A 22,379-nucleotide genomic window follows, 5' to 3' on the forward strand; every position below is an offset into this window, starting at 1 on the left:
TCCAGACTATGACGTCATACTCTGTGAAAGTCCCACCCATTTGTGACGCTCTCTGCCGTATTAGCTTATACACAGCCCTGAGTGAGAAGCTGCGGTCCGCCATTTATATTTTCTTGCTGTAGCTGCTGGAGGTACAATGTCAGCACCAAAGAGCCATTAAAAGGGGAAGGGGAAGGGGAATTTGTATTAAGTTGTATAATCCCGACATTTATGACTCTGTGTCATCCAAAAATTAAATTAAATACAGAAATTAATAACATCAAAACTTTCTAAAACGTTTAAATTTAACAGGGTTGGAACAAGCTTGAATTCATTTCTTTTTTTTTTCTACCTCGCATTATCTTGAATTCATTTCAGAGAGGCCATGAAAAAAACACTGAATGGAATACAAGTGAATATAAACATTGAAGATACCAGTGACCAGAACAGCTTTTTAGATATGCTTTATTGAATTGCAAAAATATAATTTGTATTAAGATTAATTTGCTGGGTGGTTAGTCGTGGGAAGTCGTGGCCTAATGGTTAGAGAGTCGGACTTGCAATCCAAGGGTTGTGAGTTCGAGTCTCGGGCCGGCAGGAATTGTAGGTGGGGGGAGTGAATGTACAGCGCTCTCTCCACCCTCAATACCACGACTTAGGTGCCCTTGAGGCAAGGCACCGAACCCCCAACTGCTCCCCGGGCGCCGCAGCATAAATGGCTGCCCACTGCTCCAGGTGTGTGTTCACGGTGTGTGTGTGTTCACTGCTGTGTGTGTGCACTTTGGATGGGTTAAAAGCAGAGCACGAATTCCGAGTATGGGTTACCATACTTGGCTGTATGTCACGTCACTTTCACTTTTTTCACTTTCACTTAAAAGTGTCATGTGTTGGGATGCACCAACGAACATAGGAGTCTCCATAAACCGCTGAGGACACTGTGGTTACATTTCACTTTCGAAGGAAATGTCCCAGAAAAAAAAACAAAAAAAAACAGAAAAGTCCTATTTTTTTATGCTAATATTTTACACAAGACTGCCTCACAAATGAGGTTCAGTTCAGCGCTGGAGATGTGTAAAGATTGCTTCTGAAAGAGGGATCGATACCAATCCTTCGTGCACAAAGGTCCAGACTCCAGACAAAGTAAGCATCAAGCATCATATTTTGTTTTCCAAAAGAGCTTCTTGGCTCTCTGTAAGGCTAATGTTGCTAAAGCTACCATTGTCTCTGCCTGTTTTCACTAATGCTGCCTTCATATGCTACCAGAATGATCGTGAATAGGAATGTGGTAGTTAAAAATTGCATTTGGAAGAAAGGTGAAGATCAGTAACACGGTCACTACCAGTTAAACCATAACACCTGTATGTTGGCGAGCATGAGCTCTTGAAGCTATAGTCTGCTCTGCACTCGTCTGAACAGGGAGGCGGGAGCAGCAGCTCATTTTCATTTAAAGGGGACAAACACAAATAACAGCGCGTTTTGGCTCATACCCTAAAAGTGGCAATTTCAACAAGCTATAAAAAAATTATCTGTGGGATATTTTGAGATAAAACTTTACATATACACTGTGAGGACATCAGAGAACAATTAAAAATATTGTATCAATGCATTCTATGGCACCTTTAAATAATAATAGGCCTAGTAGTGATAATATTAGCTACCATTTGGGTAGTGCAGTATTTAATATTTGGCAGGAATGAAAATGAGACTGTGAGGAAGCACAGTGTGTTCAGTGGATTACACTGTAGTTAAGCAAAATGTTGTTTAGCTGACAAAACAGCTTTCCACTGATTCCATTAATTGGAAAGAAGCACAGAATAGATAGAAGCTCACACTATTTCACAAGGATCCACCCACATAGAGAAACCAAAAGACACCCTGAATATATATGAGTGTAAAACTTTCTATCTACATTAAACACAAGTAAAAACAATATAAATATAATGACTTGGGTCTACTTGAGTTGTTTGTTTTCTATGCATTTTCTGCATGTTGGTGATACCTAATGACTGATGACATGGCAGACAACAGTTTTTTTTCAAATACTGATTAACAATTGAAATGGTTTAGTTAAAAATGAGAAAGAAATAATAAAAGTTTATACCATAATAATTTTCAAGAATGGTATCCTTTAAAAAGCCTTTCTTCTTCATTATGATATAGAATAGTTGTATAATCCCGACATTTATGACTCTGTGTCCTCCAAAAATTAAATTAAATACAGAAATTAATAACATCAAAACTTTCTAAAACGTTTAAATTTAACAGGGTTGGAACAAGTTTTGAACGAGATTTTTTTTTTTCTACCTCGCATTATCTTGAATTCATTTCAGAGAGGCCATGAAAAAACACTGAATGGAATACAAGTGAATATAAACCATTGAAGATACTAGTGACCAGAACAGCTTTTTAGATATGCTTTATTGAATTGCAAAAATATAATTTGTATTAAGATTAATTTGCTGGGTGGTTAATAAAGATTGATCAATAGTAATGATTAAGGTTATGATTGAGATGATCACTTCATTCCTTTGACGTTTCAGACTCCGTCACACAATGCCTGGAATGACAGCGAGTGAACATTTATTAGAAAAGCCTTAATATTAATACAATTCTTTAGAAATTATTCCTGATAATGGCCTCTGACCTTTGAGTTTGATTGGTCCCAGCGTCACAGTGTTCGTGTGGTAGGTGCTGTCAAGGGATCTCTTGCGACGGAAGCGACAACCTTGCCGGCAGCGAGAGTTGTAATCGTTACCGGGGCAGATGATCACCTTACACTGCAGGTACACATAGGCATGAGTCCGGAGGAACTTGAAAGCTCGAAAACTGAACTGAGCATAGTAGTGTTCACCGCTGGTGTAGGAATAATATGTGTTGTCTCTGGGACATCTATGAAAGACAAAAGAAGAGAAATAGGTAAAAATAGGTACAAATTGATAGCCTGAATGCACTGTAAGTGGCTTTGGACAAAAACACAAGCAAAAATAATAAACTTAAAAATTTAAAAAAAATAAATTTAAATTTAAATACAAATTGGATACAGTTTGAACTACAGTCAAACTCAGACACTGTGTTTGTTTCACTATTAGTTCAAATGAGTACAGGAACATATTTAGACAGGGAGCAACACTAATGCTATCTACTCATCCCAAATGATTCTACTGTCACATATGATATGATGTTGTTGAGTCACATTTAGGAATGAAAAGGTCTCACCCGTTATGCAGCAGGTCATAGGAGCGATCTTTGAAGTCACTGGGATTTGGAGACGCTACACAGGTGTCCAGGAAGAGATCCAGACTGTTGTCATGCCTATTTAGCTCGACCTGAACATACAGAAGCTGATTCAAGTTCACTTCATATGGAGAGTCATAAATTTGTTGGTTGAAACTGCTAGAGGTGTAGAAGGCTATGCTGGCATTGAAGCGTCCGGTTCCTGTGATGTTGGTATTGATGTTCTCCATGGTCTTGTAGAATATCTGCACCATGGTGTTCGGCTCCATTCGGCAGCCCACGTGTAACAGGAACTGTGACTGACGAGTGATTTCACCCGACTGAGACTGAGAGGCCCACACATTGTTGGTGTAGGACACATAACCATTCATCATCTAGAGGAAAAGAGAGAGAGAGAAAGTGAGTGATGTTGTGTCAAAACATGGTAATTTGAAATTTTGGCAAAAGAAGAGATGCTGCTCCTGAAATCAGCACTGGAGCCATGCTGGATCTGGCACATGTGTAGGTCATACCTCTTTGACGGTTCCACATGCGTCAAGTGGGAAGCTGAACACAACCTCAGTACTGCTAATGTTGGGTCTGCATAGATGTTCATCCACATAAAGGTCATTTCCACTCAACCCGAGTGAATTCAGGTAAGACCTCTGAATGACAATGACCATGTTGTCTGAGGAACAATTCACATGACCTGCAGAGCAAAGAATTTCATTCCCTCAATGTAATTTTGTGCATGTAAAGTATTTATTTAAATTTAGAAAACAAAGGTGTTGAAGGTTTTAATAATTACAGCCGTCTGAAAGTAATTATATTTTAAAATGATTTCACAAGGAATTACCTTCATCTGCAGACAGAGAGCTTGTAAAAAGGGCCTTAAAGCCATGGCTGACACCAGAGTAGTCGCTCCTGAAGACAACAGTCAAGTATCGTGAAGAAGAGTGAAACACCTGGTGTGTGGTGTCATTGAAGCAGACCTTTCCCAGCTGTGAATGACCAGTGGAAGAGCCGTCATATATTGTGATGTAGTCACAGTTACAGCAGCGCTCCAATCTAAAAGAACCAAAAGTAGACATTTTAAGATATTTAAACCTAACTGGTTCCTAGTGGTTCCTAGGTCATTAGTGGTACTGCACAAAAATTACAACATCGCTCTTAACAGTATACAATTTGTTTCATATTAATATATTAAAGACTAGAATAAAATGAGATATATACAATGTTTTTAGCAATTAAATATATTTTGTAATTTTATGGATAGCAAACATTGTACCACTAGTTCCACCATAATTTAATCACCACTGATCTCTCACTTACTGCACATCAGCAAATGTCAGGAAGAGCCTCTGTCCTTGCAGAGCAGAGAGATACCACACACAGTAGGCATTGTCATGGTAATAGTTGGGGTAGTTTGGACTGGAAAACAGCCCAGAACCATACAGGTGTCCTCCACATTCAGGGTGAGGAACTGGAGATCACAATGCCCCAAAATGCATGAGATTACAAGAACAGTTTCCAGACATGTGGGAAAAGTGGAGAAAAAGGCCACGATTTTCCAGTTTTACACAATGGATGCTATTGAGCAGTGGTGAAAACGTAATATTCTAGCACTTACTTGTGCTCATAAAAAGATGCTTGCACATGTGTTTGGATAACCATATTTGTTAATTTGTCCAATTGATATTTTATGATATTTGATGAACCGTTTATAGAATATATAGTAAAAGGTGTAAACAGTTTTAAACATACTTTGAATTATTTTTCATAAAACATACTGACAAAATTAATGTCTTTTTACACGTTTACATAAGAGTATCCAATTAGTGAATTGATATCCGATTAAATTGTATGTTTTATGCTTTTGATTCACCAACCCAGCTCATAAAATGATTTATGTGGCAACAGTTTACACTGGTCACATACGTTTCCTGCTGCAGAATCATCTGTGATAGTACAACAAATTAGTGCAGGAAACTGACAATGTACAGTATTTTACTTTCATGCTCATCAGTGGAAGAATACAGTATTTTAAAAAAAAATTACTATGAATATCTCACTTCCCAGCCATAATTAAGAAAGAATAGCAAGTTGCCATAGCAAACTAGGAGAGGTTGAAATTCATAGTATCATAGATCAAATTCTGTGCATGCTTTCAATCACATACCTACAAAGACCCAGTTAGCGTGAAATCCTCTACGTGTTACACTGCTGTCACTGTAGAAAAACACTGTCAGATCATTGCTGCTGGATTTAAAAGACTGGTTCCTGTACTCCCGTATTTCTCCCAGTAAGGGGTGGAGGGTAGAAGGACCATCATACACTTTGATGTAATCACAGCATGTTTCCAAACTATTAAGCACAGAGCAAAGATAATCCATATTGTCCCATTAATATTATGTAGCAATATTTTCTTGAAAAAAAAAAAAAAATCTGAAAGTTTCACTAGAGAGTCTCAGTTACAAAATTAGAAAATTCAAATAGTGCCCTACACAACATCGGTGAAGGTCAGTGACACCGTCATGTTCCCTGTGCTATGAATGGTCCATGTGCAATATGAGTTATCAGGGTAGTTATTAGGGTACCGAGGACTGGAGAAGTCACCAATCCAGTCTGTCATATAGCCACCACATGATTCTACACATAGAGATAGAAGATGGAAAACAGAATAAAAAGCCAGTCAAAATGTAATTATGAGAGAACGACTAGATAATTTGGCATAGCACAGTGGGAGAGTTTGAAATTCATAATATCACAGTTCTGTATATCTCTTTTAAACACATACCTACAAAGAGCCAGGTTGCATAAAATCCTCTACGTGTTACACTGTGATCACTGTAGAAAAACACAGTCAGATCATTGTTGCTGGATTTGAACGACTGGTTCCTGTACTCCCGTATTTCTCCCAGAAATGGGTGGAGGGTAGAAGGACCGTCATATACTTTGATGTAATCACAGCATGTTTCCAAACTAGAAAGAAGAAAGATGTGCACATGTATGCCTATATTTCATCCAAGAATATTTAAATACATATATTATTTACAAAATACTTCACAAATAGTGTTAGTGAATTTTACTTGCTTGAATGTAACAATTTCAATATTTTGTTTTATTCAGTAAATCAAAATACTTTCCTTTGACCGTGTAAATGATCTAGAGACAAAAAAGCATAATGAAAGTGTCCTACTCAACGTCAGTGAAGATCAATGACACAGTTGCATTCCCTGTGCTATGAATGGTCCAGGTGCATTGTGTGTCATTAGGGTAGTTATTAGGGTACCGGGGACTTAATAACACACCCCTCCAATCTGTCATATTGCCACCGCATGGTTCTACATAAACATGGAAAATGGGAATAAAAAGACATAAAAACATCAGATAATCAGTGAATTAAGATATTCCAATCTCTCTAGCATAATAAAATAAACTTATTTAAAAAAATAATTGTCAAATTAAAAATAACAAAATGCTGAATTTGCATAATTCTGTTTGTACAGGATTTGTTCATGTTTTAAAATAATTTAATACTGGCTATTAGCAGAGTTAATAATATTGTCAGAGGAATGTGAAGACAGAATAACTACAGTATATTTTTTTAGTACTCTGGTTCAGTTTAGATCGATGAAATGTTTATTTTTTAAATCCATGATTACAGAGTCAGTTGCGAGAACAATGGTTGTGTACATTGTAATAGATTTAAGATAATAAACAGTTATCAAAATATTTTAAAATGGTTTCTTCTCAAATAACATTTTATGTCCTTGTCTTCATGTGGTGAAAAGCTGTGTAATGAGTGATATGACTGTAGATTATGCCTTTAATGTCAATCTTGTTTGAACTTCGTCTAGGCTCAAAGTCATTTGTTAGAAACCGTTTTTCTTTGAAGAACTTTTCATTTAAATAGTTAATAAAATATTTCAGCTCACATCAGTATTTTCTGTCTAATTAAGTACTTATTTCAGACTATGAGCAGCACATTACATTACCAGATGAATTGGTCTCTGGTGTGATAGTTGTATAGGTGGTGTTGATGTTCCCAACATCTGAAATAAAAAATATAATGAATAATTATTAATCAACAGACACCCAAATGTAGATGTATGAAGGGCACATGTAAATATGATTACCTGCACAGAATGCCAAAGCACAGATACTTGGCCTAACAAATTCATAGACATAATAATTGCCTGGACAGGCTTTCACTCTAATGGGAGTAGTATTGAAATAGCAGCAGTTATTTTCCCAGTGACCACAGACACCTCGAGTGACCACTCCATCCTCAACTTTTGGGTGTCCTCCGTTTAACCACAGTGGGGCATGAGTGCCACATTTGTACTTATCAATACATGTGTTTGGCATTATTTTTATAAAATACTACTGACAAAATGTATGTTTCTTTACATGTTGTCATATGAATATCCGATTAGTTACTACACTAATTTAAGTCTTAAGTAATAAATAACAGTAAATTGTATATTATACTCTATGCTGTGTATGTTGTATTCACTAAAAATAACCATCTCATAAAAGTGATTCATGTCAGAATCGTTTATACTGAATTGATCATGCTGTGTGATTTTGATTTTGATTTTTTTTAAATTTAAATGAGTCTCATAAGAATCATTACATTGAAATAAGATTGCACTGGTCTCAATGTATGTTTCTGATTCACTAAAAGTACATCTGCTTGGGAATCAGACTACACTGGTCACTGTACATTTCCTGCTGCAGATTCAGCTGATATTACATCATCACTGAATAACAGTGCAGGAAACTGACAATGTACAGTATTTTAGTTCCATCCTTATTGGTGGAAGAATACAGCATTTTTAGAAAAGGAACTCTGAATATCTTGTTTCCCAACCATAATTTACAAAGAATGAATAGCAAATTGCCATAGGAGAGGTTGAAATTCATAGTATCATAGATCAAGTTCTGTTCATGTTTTTAATCACATACCTACAAAGACCCAGTTTGCGTGAAATCCTCTACGTGTTACACTGCTGTCACTGTAGAAAAACACTGTCAGATCATTGCTGCTGGATTTGAAAGACTGGTTCCTGTACTCCCGTATTTCTCCCAGTAAGGGGTGGAGGGTAGAAGGACCATCATACACTTTGATGTAATCACAGCATGTTTCCAAACTATTAAGCACAGAGCAAAGAGAATCCATATTGTCCACATTAATATTATGTAGCAATACTTTCTTGAAAAAATAAATAAAAAAAAATCTGAAAGTTTCACATGAGAGTCTCAGTTACAAAATTAGAAAATTCAAATAGTGCCCTACACAACATCGATGAAGGTCAGTGACACCGTCATGTTCCCTGTGCTATGAATGGTCCATGTGCAATATGAGTTATCAGGGTAGTTATTAGGGTACCGAGGACTGGAGAAGTCACCCATCCAGTCTGTCATATAGCCACCACATGATTCTACACATAGAGATAGAAGATGGAAAACAGAATAAAAAGCCAGTCAAAATGTAATTATGAGAGAACGACTAGATAATTTGGCATAGCACAGTGGGAGAGTTTGAAATTCATAATATCACAGTTCTGTATATCTCTTTTAAACACATACCTACAAAGAGCCAGGTTGCATAAAATCCTCTACGTGTTACACTGTGATCACTGTAGAAAAACACAGTCAGATCATCTGTTGCTGGATTTGAACGACTGGTTCCTGTACTCCCGTATTTCTCCCCAGAAATGGGTGGAGGGTAGAAGGACCGTCATATACTTTGATGTAATCACAGCATGTTTCCAAACTAGAAAGAAGAAAGATGTGCAAATGTATGCCTATATTTCATCCAAGAATATTTAAATACATACATTATTTACAAAATACTTCACAAAAAGTGTTAGCGAATTTTACTTGCTTCAATGTAACAATTTCAGTATTTTATTTTATTCAGTAAATCAAAATACTTTCCTTTCTCTGTGTAAATGATCTAGAGACAAAAAAGCATAATGAAAGTGTCCTACTCAACGTCAGTGAAGATCAATGACACAGTTGCGTTCCCTGTGCTATGAATGGTCCAGGTGCATTGTGCGTTATTAGGGTAGTTATTAGGGTACCGGGGACTTAATAACACACCCCTCCAATCTGTCATATTGCCACCGCATGGTTCTTCACATAAACATGGAAAATGGGAATAAAAAGACATAAAAACATCAGATAATCAGTGAATTAAGATATTCCAATCTCTCTAGCATAATAAAATAAACTTATTTTTAAAAAATATTGTCAAATTAAAAATAACAAAAAGCTGAATTTGCATAATTCTGTTTGTACAGGATTTGTTCATGTTTTAAAATAATTTAATACTGGCTATTAGCAGAGTTAAAAATATTGTCAGAGGAATGTGAAGACAGAATAACTATAGTATATGTTTTTAGTACTCTGGTTCAGTTTAGATCGATGAAATGTTTATTTTTTTTAAATCCATGATTACAGAGTCAGTTGCGAGAAAAATGGTTGTGTACATTGTAATAGATTTAAGATAATAAACAGTTATCAAAATATTTTAAAATGGTTTCTTCTCAAATAACATTTTATGTCCTTGTCTTCATGTGGTGAAAAGCTGTGTAATGAGTGATATGACTGTAGATTAGTGCCTTTAATATCAATCTTGTTTGAACTTCGTCTAGGCTCAAAGCCATTTGTTAGAAACAGTTTTTTCTTTGAAGAACTTTTCATTTAAATAGTTAATAAAATATTTCAGCTCACATCAGTATTTTCTGTCTAATTAATTACTTATTTCAGACTCTGAGCAGCACATTACATTACCAGATGAATTGGTCTCTGGTGTGATAGTTGTATAGGTGGTGTTGATGTTCCCAACATCTGAAATAAAAAATATAATGAATAATTATTAATCAACAGACATCCAAATGTAGATGTATGAAGGGCACATGTAAATATGATTACCTGCACAGTATGCCAAAGCGCAGATACTTGGCCTAACAAATTCATAGACATAATAATTGCCTGGACAGGCTTTCACTCTAATGGGAGTAGTATTGAAATAGCAGCAGTTATTTTCCCAGTGACCACAGACACCTCGATTTACAACCCCACCATCAACTAATAGACTACACCATCCAAACCAATTAACATACCATACAAACAAAAACAAACAAAAATACAGATACACATTGAATTATTTTTATAAAATACTACTGACAAAATTTGTTTCTTTACATGTTGTCATATGAATATCCGATTAGTTACTACACTAATTTAAGTCTTAAGTAATAAATAACAGTAAATTGTACGTATATTATACTCTATGCTGTGTATGTAGTATTCACTAAAAATAACCATCTCATAAAAGTGATTCATGTCAGAATCGTTTATACTGAATTGATCATGCTGTGTGATTTTGATTTTGATTTTTTATTTTTTTTTTAAATGAGTCTCATAAGAATCATTTCTTTGAAATAAGATTGCACTGGTCTCACTGTATGTTTCTGATTCACTAAAAGTACATCTGCTTGGGAATCAGACTACACTGGTCACTGTACATTTCCTGCTGCAGATTCAGCTGATATTACATCATCACTGAATAACAGTCCAGGAAACTGACAATGTACAGTATTTTAGTTCCATCCTTATTGGTGGAAGAATACAGCATTTTTAGAAAAGGAACTCTGAATATCTTGTTTCCCAACCATAATTTACAAAGAATGAATAGCAAATTGCCATAGGAGAGGTTGAAATTCATAGTATCATAGATCAAGTTCTGTTCATGTTTTTAATCACATACCTACAAAGACCCAGTTTGCGTGAAATCCTCTACGTGTTACACTGCTGTCACTGTAGAAAAACACTGTCAGATCATTGCTGCTGGATTTGAAAGACTGGTTCCTGTACTCCCGTATTTCTCCCAGTAAGGGGTGGAGGGTAGAAGGACCATCATACACTTTAATGTAATCACAGCATGTTTCCAAACTATTAAGCACAGAGCAAAGATAATCCATATTGTCCACATTAATATTATGTAGCAATATTTTCTTGAAAAAAAAAAAAAATCTGATAGTTTCACTAGAGAGTCTCAGTTACAAAATTAGAAAATTCAAATAGTGCCCTACACAACATCGGTGAAGGTCAGTGACACCGTCATGTTCCCTGTGCTATGAATGGTCCATGTGCAATATGAGTTATCAGGGTAGTTATTAGGGTACCGAGGACTGGAGAAGTCACCCATCCAGTCTGTCATATAGCCACCACATGATTCTACACATAGAGATAGAAGATGGAAAACAGAATAAAAAGCCAGTCAAAATGTAATTATGAGAGAACGACTAGATAATTTGGCATAGCACAGTGGGAGAGTTTGAAATTCATAATATCACAGTTCTGTATATCTCTTTTAAACACATACCTACAAAGAGCCAGGTTGCATAAAATCCTCTACGTGTTACACTGCTGTCACTGTTGAAAAACACAGTCAGATCATTGTTGCTGGATTTGAACGACTGGTTCCTGTACTCCCGTATTTCTCCCAGAAATGGGTGGAGGGTAGAAGGACCGTCATATACTTTGATGTAATCACAGCATGTTTCCAAACTAGAAAGAAGAAAGATGTGCAAATGTATGCCTATATTTCATCCAAGAATATTTAAATACATACATTATTTACAAAATACTTCACAAAAAGTGTTAGCGAATTTTACTTGATCTAGAGAATGATCTGGAGACAAAAAAGCATAATGAAAGTGTCCTACTCAACGTCAGTGAAGATCAATGACACAGTTGTGTTCCCTGTGCTATGAATGGTCCAGGTGCATTGTGCGTTATTAGGGTAGTTATTAGGGTACCGGGGACTTAATAACACACCCCTCCAATCTGTCATATTGCCACCGCATGGTTCTTCACATAAACATGGAAAATGAGAATAAAATGATTTTAAAACATCAGATAATCAGTGAATTAAGATATTCCAATCTCTCTAGCATAATAAAATAAACTTATTTAAAAAAAATAATTGTCAAATTAAAAATAACAAAATGCAGAATTTGCATAATTCTATTTGTACAGGATTTGTTCATGTTTTAAAATAATATAATACTGGTTATTAGCAGAGTTAATAATATTGTCAGAGGAATGTGAAGACAGAATAACTACAGTATATTTTTTTAGTACTCTGGTTCAGTTTAGATCAATGAAATGTTTATTTTTTAAATCCATAATTTCAGAGTCAGTTGCGAGAGCAATGGTTTTGTACACTGTAATAGATTTAAGATAATAAACAGTTATCAAAATATTTTAAAATGGTTTCTTCTCAAATAACATTTTATGTCCTTGTCTTCATGTGGTGAAAAGCTGTGTAATGAGTGATATGACTGTAGATTATGCCTTTAATGTCAATCTTGTTTGAACTTCGTCTAGGCTCAAAGCCATTTGTTAGAAACAGTTTTTTCTTTGAAGAACTTTTCATTTAAATAGTTAATAAAATATTTCAGCTCACATCAGTATTTTCTGTCTAATTAAGTACTTATTTCAGACTCTGAGCAGCACATTACATTACCAGATGAATTGGTCTCTGGTGTGATAGTTGTATAGGTGGTGTTGATGTCCCCAGCATCTGAAATAAAAAATATAATGAATAATTATTAATCAACAGACATCCAAATGTAGATGTATGAAGGTCACAGAGCAGACAGCAGAGAGAATCCATATTGTCCACATTAATATTATGTAGCAATGTTTTCTTGAAAAAAAACAAAGAAAAAAAATCTTAAAGTTTCACTTGAGAGTCTCAGTTACAAAATTTGAAAATTCAAATAGAGCCCTACACAACATCGGTGAAGGTCAGTGACACTGTCATGTTCCCTGTGCTATGAATGGTTCATGTGCAATATGAGTTATCAGGGTAGTTATGCAGGACCGGCCCGTTGCATAAGCGACACGGGCAGTTAGTGCGCAAAATGACTGGGGGACACCACAGGAAAGTTTTTTTTTTTTTTGTCAGAAATGCGCCCTCTTGTGACCATCATGCGCTCTACACCCTTATATTAAGCAAACTAATTTCTGACAGTTAAAATAATTTTAGTACTGATCGAACATCGAACTGATTAAAATAATGTTAGAATAAAATAAAATTGACATCAACGAAAAATCATAAGATTTAACAACATGTCTTGTTGGACTAATTTTAACACTTGCTGCATCATCGCGTAGCCTAATTATAATTCATCATATTTATGCATTAATTATGCATGGCGCACGCCGTAAAAATAGTTTCGCAATTTATGTGATCTCAAAGTATCATTTCTAAAAAAAAATGTGAAAAAAGAAAATTATAAGGGGCACATGGCAGGAAACGATGCAAAGAAGAGGAGCAGAAATAAATATCAATATAACGTTAGTGGTAAAAATCACAAGTTAACGACTGTGTATTAGCCCTTGATGTTTATGTAGCTAGTATTATGAAATAGCCTTTTTAGAACATCTTAACTGGCAACACTGACACCGATGAACGTTTTTGCTTGAGTTAAATGCTTATTTAATTTAATTTTATTTTCTTTAAAATAAATTTAAGCTTATGTAATGTTGTTTTAATTTTAGTTACATTATTGCTTGCTTTTAATTCACCAAAAAAGTGTCTAAATGTCTTTTGAAAAAGACCATGACTAGGGCTATAATCTAGCATTCATTAAATGTAATAATTAAGTTTAAGTAGGCCTATGTCATTTTCCAATGTATGCACAAAATTGAAATGAAAGTTATGGGTATGCTAATTAGACTAACTAGCTAACTAGCTGGCTAACATCTACAAATAAATTACAAAATGTAACCTTTATTTTGTTGCCTTTGTTGTCTGTTAGACTATTTTAGGCATTTCATTCTGCTCATATTTCTCGTTGCTGTAATAAATACTTGTCACATAGGCATAGTTGTGGGAGTAGCTCATGTCTGGTCTCTTCAATGGACCTTTTTCGCAAGATTGTGATGAAGCATTTAACGGTCATCTGCATTGTAAATACTTTTTTTCATATTTGTATTTTTTAAAAGATGTGTGAACATTTAGAACACTGTTCTTTGTATTATATTACCTTTGCATCAAATTACAAAAAAAAAAATATATATATATATAGTTATCACTAATGCGAGTGTGTTTCTAATGCAGCATCTATGGGAGGGAAGGTTAAGTTTTTCTTTTGCTATTTGAGCAAATGGGAATGCAAAAAAATATATTTGTGGTATTCTCCCATTCACTTCTCTTCAAGTTAATCCAACTATGACGACTTCCACTGCTGAGAACTGTGGAAAAAAGTCCATAAGCTACTTTAACAGATTCACTCATTAAATACCTACAAGGCACTTCAACATCTCAATTTATTTATTATCACAATTTATTTACTACTTATTTTAATACTTAAAAGTATTTATGTTATGTTATGTTATGTTATGTTATGTTATGTTATGTTATGTTATGTTATGTTATGTTATGTTATGTTATGTTATGTTATGTTATGTTATGTATGCATTTCCAAAAAAAAATAGTGAGGGGTGGAAATCTAAAATCTCGCCTAGGAAAACAGAATAAAAAGCCAGTCACAACTGTAATTATGAGAGAACGACTAGATAATTTGGCATAGCACAGTGGGAGAGTTTGAAAATCATTTCACAGTTCTGTATATCTCTTTTAAACACATACCTACAAAGAGCCAGGTTGCATAAAATCCTCTACGTGTTACACTGCTGTCACTGTAGAAAAACACTGTCAGATCATTGTTGCTGGATTTGAACGACTGGTTCCTGTACTCCCGTATTTCTCCCAGTAAGGGATGGAGGGTAGAAGGACCGTCATATACTTTGATGTAATCACAGCATGTTTCCAAACTAGAAAGAAGAAAGAAACAATCATATTTTTCATCCAAGAATATTTAAATACATAAATTATTTACAAAATACTTCACAATTTTTTTTTGCACTTTTTACTTGCTTGAATTTTACAATTTTCAGTATTTTGTTATATTCAGTAAATCAAAATAACTTCCTTTGACTGTGTAAATGATCTAGAGACAAAAAAGCATAATGAAAGTGTCCTACTCAACGTCAGTGAAGATCAATGACACAGTTGAGTTCCCTGTGCTATGAATGGTCCAGGTGCATTGTGCGTTATTAGGGTAGTTATTAGGGTACCAGGGACTTAATAACACACCCCTCCAATCTGTCATATTGCCACCGCATGGTTCTTCACATAAACATGGAAAATGAGAATAAAAAGACTTAAAACATCAGATAATTAATGAATTAAGGTATTCCAATCTCTCTAGCATAATAAAATAATCTTATTTTGAAGATTATTTTGAAATGTCCAGTCAAAAGTATATATTAAAAAACCCCTAAGTTTTGCTTAATACTCTTTTTGTAGGATTTGTTCCCGTTATAAAATAAGTTAATACTGGCTATTAGGGGACAGGAGTTCAATAACACAATTTTTTCTTTCCTCCATTGCTAGCTAATAATATTCTCTGATAAATCTGAAAACTGAATAACTAAAGTACATGTTTTTAGTACTCTGGTGTAATGCTCCTCCCAGACAAACAGATGTGCGGATAGATAGATAGACTGACAGATATACAGTACCTGAAAAACTTTCAGTGAAATCCAGCCAGTTATCTATAAAAACAAAATAAATACATCATGCAAACCAATGTTTTAACATTATATATAAGTATGCATAAAACCATGTTTTACACTATATGATGTTAACTGATATTTACCTGTTGTCCATGACCCAATGGTATTTGCTGTAACATGACATAAAGACATAAAACTTCATATGATGTAATCCTTGTCTTTCTGTACAGTATGTGCAATGTATTAAATGTTTTTTTTTAATCTATGATTATAGAATCAGCGCTATGAACTATAAGAAATTATATTTCATTTGAGCAACAAATATGATGTTCAAGCTAGCAGCTGTTTTTCATATATTGTACAAGCAGTACATTATAGGCTACAATGTTCAGTGAATAATAATCTTACCTTGAAAGGTAGTTAGAAGCAGACAGAGAAGGAGAGTCAGAGCTTCCATCTTTCTCTTCTGATCAAGTTTGTCTTTCAAGCATCATTTATATACTCGAAACCACAAGGAGGATTTCTATATGACACATTAATATCCTGGAGCCTATAATTGAAAAATATCAATAGAGCACCATAATCGTGGAAAAGACACAGCTGAATATTAAGCAACTTTTATTACTCTTGATTCTGTATTGATTTATTTCTGTTGACACAAAGTTTGAGATTATGGAGTGATAATGTTAAAGATATCATACACTATTGAAAGAGAACTAAACTGAGCTGGACAATGACATCACTGAATCAATGATGAACTGTTTTTAACTGAAAAATTTACTATTACTATTGTCCTCTTTTTAAAAGCTGCATTATAGCAAAATTGAATTTTGTTTGCATTATTGACACACTATTTTTTCTGTTTAACATTCTGTATCTTGTATCAATCTTGTATAAAGCACTATATAAATAAAGGTGACTTGACTTAACATACTACCTACAATATATTTTAGCCTTCATGTAACATTGTCACGTTCAGGCAAGGAAGAAAAGATTAAGTTGTGCCAAACTTTTCATCAAAATAAACACAACAATCCAGACAGCACAAGAGCAACAAAGAGCAACCTAACGGCTTACATTACAAGACAATACTGGACAATAAACAGAAATGAACTCAGAAGAACCATGACTGGATTATGGGGTCTGTTCCCCCTCAGTTAAAATCATTTTCTTGGGTCTAGTCCCTTGTGCTTGTGCCTGGTAGGCCCATGCATTAATCCGATACTGACTAAAACTAAACCAAAGCGGAACATACATGTGACAAATTTACACATACTTTCAGTTTTTACCATTAGCTTACAAAATCCATTTACAGTTTTACAAAAATATGAAATTCATTTATGAAACAAAAGAGAGAGATGTGACAAGCGACATGAAAGTACTGTATAGCAACAAAATTAGGAGAGTGTTTTAGTATAAGTAAAGGACATAAGGGATAAATTTTTAAATATATTTCTAATTATAAAAAAAACAAAAATGTGTTTTGAAAAGTGAAGCACTGCTACAGGACTATTTGAGCTGAATATATGAAATACCTTCATTAACATTATCTGTCCTACAGTCACTGGTTACCTCACTATCATGAACTTTGAGTCAACAGAGATAAAATACATACTGCATCCAGCTGTGACGTTTCCACAATTAGCCTATGTAGTAAAGTCATAACATAAGTTATGTAAAGTTATAACATAATGATACCTATAATTAGCTAATGATTAATTAAAGCAGACAACTGAGAGTTGAGGTACATAGCTTTGACCACTGTGGTAATTAACATATGAATTTACATAGTTAATATAATATGTTATTAGGGAACTAATACATTATGACACATTTAACTAATAACAAATTATTGATTACTTAATGCACGAACCATAGAATGTCCATTAGATACTGATGCAGAAATGATTAATAAATGATTTAGTTCTTCATGAGTTATACATTAACTCGCAGTGTTGGGAAGGTTACTTTGGAATTGTAATAGGTTTCAGATTACAAGTTACCCTATTTAAAAAGTAATAGTAGTGTAACTTTTTCAATTACTTTATTAAAGTAATGTAACTGATTACTTTTGATTACTCTTTGATTACTTCTCTAAATTTCTAATGAATGTTTATTTTCAACTGTTAATCATTTTCAAACATTTACACCTTGCAGGGTTAACCTTACAGTAGTGCTCAACACTGTCAGACTTTCCAAATCCTTCATCACTCCTCCATCACAATTAAGATTATTAAATTTGAACACATCCACCACAAAATCAGACTTTAGTACCACCTTTTACTTTGAGATTTATCTGAAGTTCACTGCAGATTTAAAATCATAAGAAATTGTTTACTGATACTGTTTTGGCAACCAAATCTTTGCACAACTACAGGAAACACTGCATCTAACAATGGTTTGGGGAAAAAAAAGTTAATTAAAAATAATAATAAATAAAAGCATATACATCAAGTCAAATACAGTTATCTGATAATAAGCATGTGTCCTATTCTATTGTACTAAACTCCCGAAACATTGGTGTCTTTTTGAAACATTGGTGTCTCTTTGTATGATGTGGTTTTCTCAAAACAAGTAAAAAATTAACCTTGATTTTATTATAGTAAAAGTACAGTAACCATGTTTTTTTTTTTTTTTTTTTTTTTTGGCAAATGAATTACCATTTGTATTTATTTTTTAATTAATTAATTTGTAAACTAATTTTAATTTGTGGTTACCATGGTTTAACAATAGTAACCATTGTCTTTGGATTTATAGTAAAATCATGTTCATTTTCGTAAGGGTTATGTTGTTGTTTAGCCTAGCTCCCCCTAAACCTATCATAAAATATGATTATTTTTCTGCTAAATTACTACTGTAACATTATAATGATGTCCTTTATACAGTATTTTGTGTGATAACTAATGAGCAATTGGATGCTGCTGCTTAACTAAGTAAACAAAGACAAAACTACAATAGCATCTTTACAGATGAAACTGACCTGCACTTGAAACCCACTCCATTCTCTCTCTCGCATTGATTACTCAGATCCAAACCGTTTGGCGGAGGCGCGGAGAGCACGCAAGCCGAAGCATTGACAGTCACGACTAACCAATTCATGATTTATTAGAGATTTTAATTAACGAATGGCGGATTTGGAAATAATTGCTTTAGTACATTCGGCAGGCAATTATACAATAATAGTATTAATATATCGGCTCAAATCGGCTGCCAGGCCACCGGGAATTGTCCCGGTTCTCCCGATGGCCAGTCCGCACCTGATTTCCACAGGCACTAGTCCATATCGCGTTTTGATTTAAGTGTACGGACCTACTTTTGATTTATTCGTCCAAAATGTGGCATATTCCATCCGCGTTAGGCTATAGGAATTCCGTTTTTATGACTGGATTCTACGAACCAGACTGTGTTTTCCGCATCGCGGAAATTATAGAGCCGTAAGTCTCAGAGTAGTCAGTGCAGTTTGGGAAAGAAATCAATTAAATCTGTATATGGATGTGTGTAACTATTCAAATGTAATCAGCTTTGTAATCGTTAACATTTTTTATAAGTAACTGTAATTTAATTACACATTTTTTCTTAGTTACTGTAACTGATTACAGTTACATTTATTTTGTAATTAAATTATGTAAAGCCGTTACATGTAACTAGTTACTCCTCAACACTGTTAACTAGTGATTATCTGTGCAGTAGTTAAGCATGAATTAATGCATATTTGTGCACCCGTATTGTAAAGTGTTACCATATTACTGCCCCTTTATTTGCATGTTTCCACCATAGACTGTAAAAAAATATGGACGTAGTGTCCGTGACGTCACCCATAGACTCCTCAATAGCGGTTTTGAAGCTCAAAGTGTACAGAGCGGGCCGTCGCCATCTTGGCAGCGCGTCACGGCGCGACTCTCCCCGTAAAATCGAAAATGGGGCAAAAAGGCGGGAGCTGGTTGCTGAAGCCACGCCCACCCAGCACGACGTCATTGTCAGCAGCGGCAATCCACCTGTCACTCAAGTGGCCACGCCCTTAATTATGCAGAACTTTAAGGCTTAATATAATTTAAACGGATGAGTTTTAAAAAAATTCACCCCCCTCACAGTTGTCATAAAGGGCAAAATTAGCAATATAGACCAAAATCATTTTTTGAACCAGGCTGTAAACATGTTTTTTTTTCTGCTGTAAAGTTGGGCATTTTACATGGGGAGTCTATGGGACTGACTCCCTTTTGTAGCCAGCCTCAACCGGCCAGTCGATGAATTACAGTTTTAGTCACTTCCTTATTGGCTTCACGAGAGAGAGCGCGAGGTTGCCGCTCGGTTTCCACCCATAGCGCCACCATTGTTTTTTTGCAAGCAACTAAGGTGTACCAGTTCTAATGCCATGATGAAAGTTTGAGCAAAGCATGCTAACTGTCTTTGGCTGCACTGACGAGCACAGAACACTATTTAGAGTCCCAGCTTCAGAGGAGACAAGAGAGCAGTGGATTTATTGATTTATTGATTTACAGTATTTACTGTATATTATGCTGCTGCCACACAGATCTAATACAAACATGCAATTTCTTTCCCAGCTGTTTACCTTCACAGACATTACTGACTGTTTTTGTAACTCAAGTGTGTTTTTATCATAAACTTGTTTGTTTTTGACAGTTTAAGACATGAAAGATAACTTAGCTTAGTGCTCACATGCATGTGACAGCCTCTTTCTATGCGCGTGCTTCAGATGTGTGTGCTCAGAAAACTGTATAGCAAAAGTTAAACTAATATGGTTTAAAACTAGTGCTGTCAAACGATTAATCGCATTCAAAATAAAAGTTTTTGTTTGCATAATATATGTGTGTGTGCTGTATATATTTATTAGGTATATATAAATACACAAACATGCATGTATACATTTAAGAAAAATATGTTATATTTGTATATTAAATATATTTATATATAATATAAATTATATAAATATAAATATAAATACATGTAAATATTTTCAAAATATATACTGTATGTGTGTGTATTTATATATACATAATAAATATACACCGTGCACACACACATATATCACATAAACAATTTTTTTTTTTTTTTTTTTTTTTTTTTTTTTGCTGCGACTAAAGTCTTTATTCACCTGTTTCTTATGGTTTCTAATTAAAAGTAAATAGTGTAAATTATATCGCTAATGTCATAGTATCATTTAATAATAGCGGGGCACATTGTAACAGTTACATTGTTCCTACATCAGTGTAACTGGAATGAAAATCTGTGTGGTATCTTCTGGTAGTTAGTAAAGCATAAAAAAACTGAAAAAAAATTATTTAGATTTTTGAATTTTAGCGCACTTTTTTTTCTCTATATAGTGTTGATACGGCAGCTAAATGTAAATAATAAAATGTAAAACAACCCTGTGGCGCTGCAGTTGTTGACAAGCCGTGGCGTGCCACAAAAGCTATGCCAGGGTCGTAACCTTCCCAAAGCCCCAGCACAAATTCACTGACCTTGTTACTGAAGGGGGCCAAACGGTTGAGTACATCGCTGCTGGAGAAGGTCATGCTGCTGTTCTGTCCCCACAAAGTTTTTGGTAGGGATTTTTAACCTTCAGCAAAAGATTGCTTCAAAGCCATATGGACACCTTGCTTAGTATTGGGGCATACCAGGACTCCGGGCATGCTAACACCAGAACTGGGCCTGGTGTCAGACTGCTCCACCAAGTCTGACTGCAGAGGGTGCTGGAGGATGCTCAACCAGGGTTCACACCAGGGTTCACCAACCAGGGAACTCTAGTGGGAGAAGAAAGGCACTTGCATCCCCATGTGAGGGGGAATGGTGCAGCAAGCGTGACACCGAGCCAGATCTTCCCGCCAATTACCTGTTACCTAACACACAGGAAGAAACTGGCTCTACACAAAGGTTGTAAAACCTTGTGAAGGTGTAGGTGTCGCCCAACCCACAGCTTGACAGATATCTGCTAGAGAGGCACCGTGCGCCAGCGCCCAGGGGGAGGCAACACTCAGAGTGGAGTGGGCTCTCACTCCCATGGAGCATGGCTCGCCTTGGGATTGGTACACCAAGGTGATGGCATCCACTATCCAGTGGACCAACCTCTGCTTGGAGACAGCCTTCCCTTTCTGCTGACCTCCAAAGCAGACAAGGAGCTGCTCAGAGCTTCTGAAGCTCTGGGTGTGGTCCACATATATCTTTAGTGCTCTTCCATGACACAGCAATGCCAAGGCTGGATCTGCCTCCTTCGGGGGCAGCGCTTGCAGGTTCACCACCTGGTCTCAGAAGGGAGTGGTGGGAACCTTGGGCATGTATCCAGGCCGGGGTCTCAGGACAACGTGAGAGTAGGCCGGCCCAAATACAAGGCCCTCTTCACTTACCGAAAATGCTTGGAGGTCCCGACCCTCTTGATGGAAGTTTAAAGAGACAGGAACTTCAGCTTGACTGAATCAAGTGGCTCAAAGGGGCCCATCTGGAGTCCAACCAGGACAACAGAGAGATCCCAGGAGGGTATCAGGGGTGACCTTGGAGGATTTAACCTACTGGCACCCCTCAGGGCCAAATGATCAGTTCATGCTTTCCCAGGGACTGGCCAT

At 35.5% G+C, this 22,379-nt stretch overlaps 1 protein-coding gene across 7 annotated transcripts in view; it reads right to left on the reverse strand.

Annotated features, from left to right (window-relative positions):
- Positions 1–16,313, reverse strand: part of LOC109107882 (deleted in malignant brain tumors 1 protein) — a 63,992-nt gene extending 47,679 nt beyond the window's left edge. Inside the window, exons 1-24 of one of the 7 annotated variants that reach the window (XM_042742170.1) lie at positions 16,210–16,307; positions 15,945–15,971; positions 15,808–15,840; positions 15,268–15,412; positions 14,873–15,057; positions 12,740–12,796; positions 11,937–12,081; positions 11,594–11,778; positions 11,301–11,445; positions 10,976–11,160; positions 9,997–10,053; positions 9,192–9,336; positions 8,164–8,348; positions 7,191–7,247; positions 6,392–6,536; positions 5,990–6,174; positions 5,697–5,841; positions 5,372–5,556; positions 4,525–4,675; positions 4,049–4,260; positions 3,726–3,901; positions 3,196–3,587; positions 2,624–2,868; positions 2,381–2,536 (exon numbers count right to left, since the gene is read on the reverse strand). In XM_042742170.1, the coding sequence (XP_042598104.1) occupies positions 2,526–2,536; positions 2,624–2,868; positions 3,196–3,587; positions 3,726–3,901; positions 4,049–4,260; positions 4,525–4,675; positions 5,372–5,556; positions 5,697–5,841; positions 5,990–6,174; positions 6,392–6,536; positions 7,191–7,247; positions 8,164–8,348; positions 9,192–9,336; positions 9,997–10,053; positions 10,976–11,160; positions 11,301–11,445; positions 11,594–11,778; positions 11,937–12,081; positions 12,740–12,796; positions 14,873–15,057; positions 15,268–15,412; positions 15,808–15,840; positions 15,945–15,971; positions 16,210–16,258 (3,447 nt within the window). In that variant the 5' untranslated portion in view covers positions 16,259–16,307 and the 3' untranslated portion in view covers positions 2,381–2,525. Of the gene's footprint in view, positions 1–2,380; positions 2,537–2,623; positions 2,869–3,195; positions 3,588–3,725; positions 3,902–4,048; positions 4,261–4,524; positions 4,676–5,371; positions 5,557–5,696; positions 5,842–5,989; positions 6,175–6,391; positions 6,537–7,190; positions 7,248–8,163; positions 8,349–9,191; positions 9,337–9,996; positions 10,054–10,975; positions 11,161–11,300; positions 11,446–11,593; positions 11,779–11,936; positions 12,082–12,739; positions 12,797–13,007; positions 13,065–14,872; positions 15,058–15,267; positions 15,413–15,807; positions 15,841–15,944; positions 15,972–16,209 lie in introns of those variants that run through there. The other 6 variants (XM_042742169.1, XM_042742171.1, XM_042742173.1 and 3 more) reach the window with 6 other exon arrangements.
- Positions 16,314–22,379: the final 6,066 nt, after the last annotated feature.

Source organism: Cyprinus carpio, chromosome B17 (assembly GCF_018340385.1).
Source record: "Cyprinus carpio isolate SPL01 chromosome B17, ASM1834038v1, whole genome shotgun sequence".
Classification (NCBI taxonomy): domain Eukaryota; kingdom Metazoa; phylum Chordata; class Actinopteri; order Cypriniformes; family Cyprinidae; genus Cyprinus; species Cyprinus carpio.